Genomic DNA, 6,000 nt, shown 5'->3' on the forward strand with positions numbered 1-6,000 from the left:
ACAGAATTAAATAAGCTTTTATTTAAACTATGAATTGTTGCTTAATGTCATTCTATAAAATATTTTGTTATTCTCATTTGTTTTTATTTTTAGAAGAATGTGGTGTGTTTATTAAAACTACAGATGATACCACAACAGATAATTACATTGCACAAGGTATGTATGTGTGTCGATATAAATATGTATTTATCAGGGCAAAAACGCAGATGGTAGAAGAGCAAGAAGAGGAAGAGATTGCTTTGGTGGCCTATTTTAAAATGCTTTTTCATTATATGGACAATATATTATAGTAAAACTTGTTTATCTGGCATTTGCATCATTCAGAATTTCTATTAACATGTACTTGTTCACATTTCTAATAGTGATCCCTTTGAAGGAACTATTAAGACCCTGAAGAACCATATGAACTATAAACTAAAACCAAATCATATTTGATAGTTATAAAGATTATTTATTGTAATTCTTTTACATTTTCTCATCAATATATTTTTATAACAATTCCATTAATTAACTAGAAGACCTTGTTCTCTAGCCATAAGAATTTACCATATGGCCTTAATTACAATTTGAGATGTGTGCATGTACATTTTAAAATATGGTTGTATTAGGCATTGCAGATTCCTATCAGGATTTAAAGATTTATAATGTCATGCTTTGGGGATCCCTAGGTGGCTCAGCGGTTTGGCACCTGCCTTTGGCCCGGGGCGCAATCCTGGAGTCTTGGGATCGAGTCCCATGTCGGGCTCCCAGCATGGAGCCTGCTTCTCCCTCCTCCTGTGTCTCTGCCTCTCTCTCTAGGTCTATCATAAATGAATAGATAAATCTTAAAAAAAAATATATATATATATATATGTATATATATATATATATATATATATAAATGTCATGCCTTAATGTCTAAAGTTTTGTTTTGCTTTTTAAAAGACAACTTAGGGCTGCCTAGGGGGCTCAGTCAGTTAAGCATCTGACTCTTAGTTTCAGCTCCAGTCGTGATCTCAGGGTCGTGAGGTCAGGCCCCACATCAGGTTCTATGCTCAGCTTAAAGTCCACTTGAGATTCTCTCTCCCTCTGCCCCTCCCAGTTGTGTGCTATCTCTAAAACAAGCAAGCAGATCGTTTTTTAAAAATTATTAAAAGACAAACTCTAAATGTGTTTTAAATACTGGTAAAAAGAACTAGATAGTATTAAGGTTGAAAGAGCAGAGGAATAGAATTACAAGCTGTAAATTTTGTATTCGTTACTCAGCAGTTTACTGTTGATATTCAAAAACAGGAAAACTTCAACTCCTTTTAATAGTATGTGGTTTAGAGGCACCTGAGTGGCTCAGTTGATTGAGCATCTGGCTCTTGGTTTCAGCTCAGGTCATGATCTCAGGTCATGAGATGGAGCCCCCACGCCAGGTTCTGTGCTCAGCATGAAGTCTATTTGAGATTCTCTCTTCCGCTTTCTCTCTAGAATAAGTAAATCTTTAAAAAAAAAAAAAAAAGTATATGCTTTAATAACCTCTATATACTCTTTCCAATAGTCATGTTCAGCATGCCAGAGACACAGGCAGAGGGAGAAGCAGGCTCCATGCCCGGGAGCCCGACGTGGGATTCGATCCCAGGTCTCCAGGATCGCGCCCTGGGCCAAAGGCAGGCGCCAAACCGCTGCGCCACCCAGGGATCCCCTAAAATGATTTTCTTCTACTTAATTTCTGTCATAGGGAAAGGCATATGGTACATTGTAAAAAGCATTAGATTTAAGAGCATCATTTTACTTTATTGTATAACTAACTTCAGCCAGGTCCCTCGCCTTCAACAGAGTTGTCTTAAATCTTTAGAGTAAGGTAAATTTTAAGTTTTAAAATATTTAAAGTTTAAAAATACTTAAAGTCTCTGAGCCTTTTTTTAATATGTAGAGTAAAGGAATTAGACTAATCTCTATGGGTTGTTCTGTAGCTCTAAAATTATTCTCAGACTGATCAACATTTAAATCTTTCATGATGGGAAGTATCAGGCCAAAAATGGTCATTATGTAGGTCTTATATCTGATATTATGTATATGTGTGTGTTTCAGGAAAGAGAAAAGGTAATGAAACAATCACAACTTTAGCCAAAAGGCAAAAGACTGATGTCAGTACTGAACACCCTCCCTTCTACTACAACATCCATAGACACAGCATTAAAGGAATGAATATGCCAAAGTAAGATAGCCAATGAATGGCAAAATGTATATTTCATACTTTAATGACATGGTGATTTAAATAAGACAAAAATCTCATTTTATTTCCTTTCCTTGCTGCAGGTTAAAAAAGTTTTTGTGCTATCTTTCTCAAGCAGGCTTTCGAGTAAGCCGAACTCATTTTGACCCAATGGGTGTTCGTACAGACGCACCCCTGATGCAGTTTAAATCGATCCTCTTAAAGTACAGCACCCCCACCTATACAGGAGGACAGTCGGAAGGCCATGTCCAGTCAGCATCTGAAGATACAGTAGCTGACAAGGTTGAAATGTCCGTGAACGACAAAGCAGAACCAAGCAGTTGCAGAAGATGGTAAACTTAAAGAAGAGTTACTCAGATGTCTGTATAGATGGCCTAATAATTCTCTATACCAACTGTAGCTTTTTCTATTCTTTTAATTCAGTGGTGTAAAAATAAAAAACAGTGCTGTTTTCATTCAGGAAATTAGCAGTTTCTAACTAGCTAGTTTGGGAGCTATGCTTTCCAGGTTTTTCTTACTGTAAAAAAAACACTTAAAATTTTAATGAAAACATTTCATATGAAGCCAAGTTTATGACTGAGATCACCCTACCATTTAGTAACTCAGAAAACATTCACTTGCAAAGTGTTTGGAATTTTATGTACGTTATGGAAGCCGTCCCTTTCTGTTCTTAATCACATGTCTATTTAGCTGATTCAGGTTTGTTTTTCTGTTTGTAGCACACAAAACGAAGCCAGAAGCCTTTCACGTATGAAATTACCTTGAATGCGAACAATGTCCTTTCAGATAACTAATGCTGTGTTCACAATTACGAAGCTAAAATGTTCCCAATTTTAAGAAATCCTACTTCTTTCCACATTGATCTTTTAACTTCTTGCTAGCTTTTGAGAATTTCAATACTTGCCTGAGATAGAAATACATTTTTCTTATAAGTTAAGGTCTAGATGACTAAAGGCAGAGTAAGATTTTGTCAAAATAAAATGAGACCATTGTTCTACTATAACTGTTCATAAGCACTGAAATTCTGAAGAGAGTTTTTGCTGTAAATTAAACTGGGTGATCTCAAGTGCCTCAGTTAATGCACGTACAATATTCATTTGCTTGGTTGTGCTACCTCTCAGAAGTAAAACTTGTCACCTTATGAACTTATGAAGTGAGGATTTTTTTTTAGGGGGGGTATAATTTGTTTTGTTTTCAGTGTGTGTATATGCTCTTTTTTTTTTTGTTTTGTTTTGTATACGTAGCCCAGGCTAACATGACTATGAAAATTAGTAGAAACTCCATTAATAAACATTGTTCTTGCTTCATTTGAATGTAAGAGTTTGGATAAAAGGATTGGTATAAAGTTTAGATTTTTGTGTCAAGGACTTAATCCATTATTTACCCTGACATATTTCTTAGAGGAAGTAACTTTTTACAAGTATTACTGGCTTTGGGGATAGAAGACGGAGTTAGAACTGAAAGGTCTTAATATACTATGTAAGGGGAAAAAAAAGCACACCCATGACATACAAAAATCCAGGGAGTGAGGTCAACAGTATATTAGAAATCTTTCAAATCTCTTTGTGTTATTACAGCATAGTCCTAAGAGGATGTTTTTTCTTTTCTCCCATTAATAGAATCATGTTTTAGTAAAATGAATAGGTGAAGGGCAAGTTAGTTTCTATAATCACCATAAAGAAACTATAATTCTTGCCAGTTCAAGTTATTACTCACAAATGAGCACAAAAAGAAATAAAAGTTGTTAGTGATCTTTTTTTACATACACTTATAAATTACTATAAATCTAGAAAGCAAACTACCACTTGGACCATCTGATTTAATACATATTGTTAAACTGAGTATCAGTCTCAAAGTTTCCTAAATGCTTATCAGCATAACATATTTTGATCAGTAATAAAGTTGAGTTTTATGCTAGGAGCCTAATTTGATATAAAAATGTATTAATTACTGTTATTTAAAATATGTTGTATTAATTTCATGTACACAGGCAGACTTTTCCAAAGAAGGTATGGTAGGAAGTAGTTAAGAACTCTGTTAAGGTATCAACCTAAAGAGGAAATATTTTTTAAATTCCAAACAATGCTACATTAGCACCTTGTTCCCATAATGACTATAGTAGTCTGGGACACACAAATGTTGACTGCATTGTAAAAATAACATCAATTATATGCCTCCATTAAAATTTGACTAACACAAGAAACCAGTTTTTACTCTACCATCAGGAAACTAGTATGTTGTCATACACTTGAGATAATGTAGAAGGAAATTAAGAAATGGGTTCAGGAGCCAGTGTGGTGGATTTGGGTTAAAACTTCATTTATCACTTGAGTTCAGTTAGACTCCACTCTGAATATATCATGTTGACTTACAGAAATCAGAACTGGAGGCCAGTTTAGTAGTCCTGAAAGGCCTAGGAATTCCTTTCCTCAGTGCATTTTTGATCTGGTAAATGGCTCCAGGTTACTTTGGAGAAGGCTAGAAGGAAGATACATATTACATCCTTGTGATATTATGGCAGGGTCCTTTATCAAAGTGCTCTGGGAATATGAATTAAATCAGGCCTGGGAATTGCTAAGGGATCATGACTAATGTAGTGGGTCCAGATGTCCATCAACACATGAATGGATAAAGATGTGGTGTATATATATATATATACACACATAAAGATTGTGTGTGTGTGTGTATAAATATGTATATATATATATATATATATATACACACATACACAATGGAATGTTACTCAGACATCAAAAAAGTGAGATCTTACTGAACTATAGGATATTATGCTAAGTGAAGGAAGTCAATCAGAAAAAGAATTACCATACAATCTCGATCATATGTGGAAACAGAACAGGGTCATAGGGGAAGAAAGGAAAAAATAAAGACAAAATCAGGGAGTCAAACCATAAGAGACTCTTAATCATAGGAAACAAACAGGGTGGCTGGAGGGGAGGGAGGGAGGGATTGGGATGGGGCAACTAGGTGATGGGCATGTGCTATGATGAGCATTGCGTAGAAGACTGAAGAATCACTGACCTCCACCTCTGAAACTAATAATACATTATGTTAATTGAATTTAAATTTTTTAAAATAATAAAAATAATATAGTGGCTCAAATCAGACCTACAGTTTTCAGTTATATAAATCAAAGACCGCTCTGGCCCTTTAGATCACATGACCAATTAGCCAAGGCCAAAAAAATCCCTGACTACTGATCAATCATCCTGTCACAGTCTATTACAGTATTGCCTATTACAGTAACTAAAATTATGTCCACCCTTCTGGTCTAGCAGTTAAGGGAATTAGGTTTCTGTCATACTGCTGCCTGGGCAATGCCCATCAAATAAGGAAGTCCATTTCAACATAAGCATCTTCCACAAGCATCTTCCACAGGCATCCCTGGCCAATCGACATTCCATAAAGTTTTTCAAGGATTCTCTGTTCACTATATTTCCCAATGCCTAAGTAAAAAGTTGACCAGGCTCTCAAGGGGTATATAGTGAGATCACATATAACACAACCTCTCTGACCTTCCCCGTTCTAAGTCTTTGATTTCCTTTCTATCAAAGAATTTCTAGCATCTTACTTCCAATTTAGATGAGCCAGTGCTGTGTTTTTCCCTTCAACCAAGTAAACAGCCACATCCCACTGTTCAAGCTGACAAACGGAGCCAAAACTTCTGGTACAAGTGTATTCATATCAATAATTTAACCCAATGTAATTTAAAATTACATTCCTACAAGAGCCAACATAACCTATTTACACAGGTATTCTCCACATTAGTATATATGATC

The 6,000-nt window shown here is 35.4% G+C and overlaps 1 protein-coding gene across 2 annotated transcripts in view; it reads left to right on the plus strand.

The window, feature by feature from the left end:
• The window catches only part of TRMT1L (tRNA methyltransferase 1 like), a 36,515-nt gene extending 32,948 nt beyond the window's left edge, over window positions 1-3,567 (plus strand). For both annotated transcript variants that reach the window (XM_041755214.1, XM_041755225.1), the window contains exons 13-15: window positions 94-156; window positions 2,059-2,185; window positions 2,287-3,567. In XM_041755214.1, coding sequence (XP_041611148.1) covers window positions 94-156; window positions 2,059-2,185; window positions 2,287-2,539 — 443 coding nt within the window. In that variant the 3' untranslated portion in view covers window positions 2,540-3,567. The remainder of the gene's footprint in view (window positions 1-93; window positions 157-2,058; window positions 2,186-2,286) is intronic.
• Window positions 3,568-6,000: the final 2,433 nt, after the last annotated feature.

This window comes from Vulpes lagopus, chromosome 1 (assembly GCF_018345385.1).
Source record: "Vulpes lagopus strain Blue_001 chromosome 1, ASM1834538v1, whole genome shotgun sequence".
Lineage (NCBI taxonomy): Eukaryota > Metazoa > Chordata > Mammalia > Carnivora > Canidae > Vulpes > Vulpes lagopus.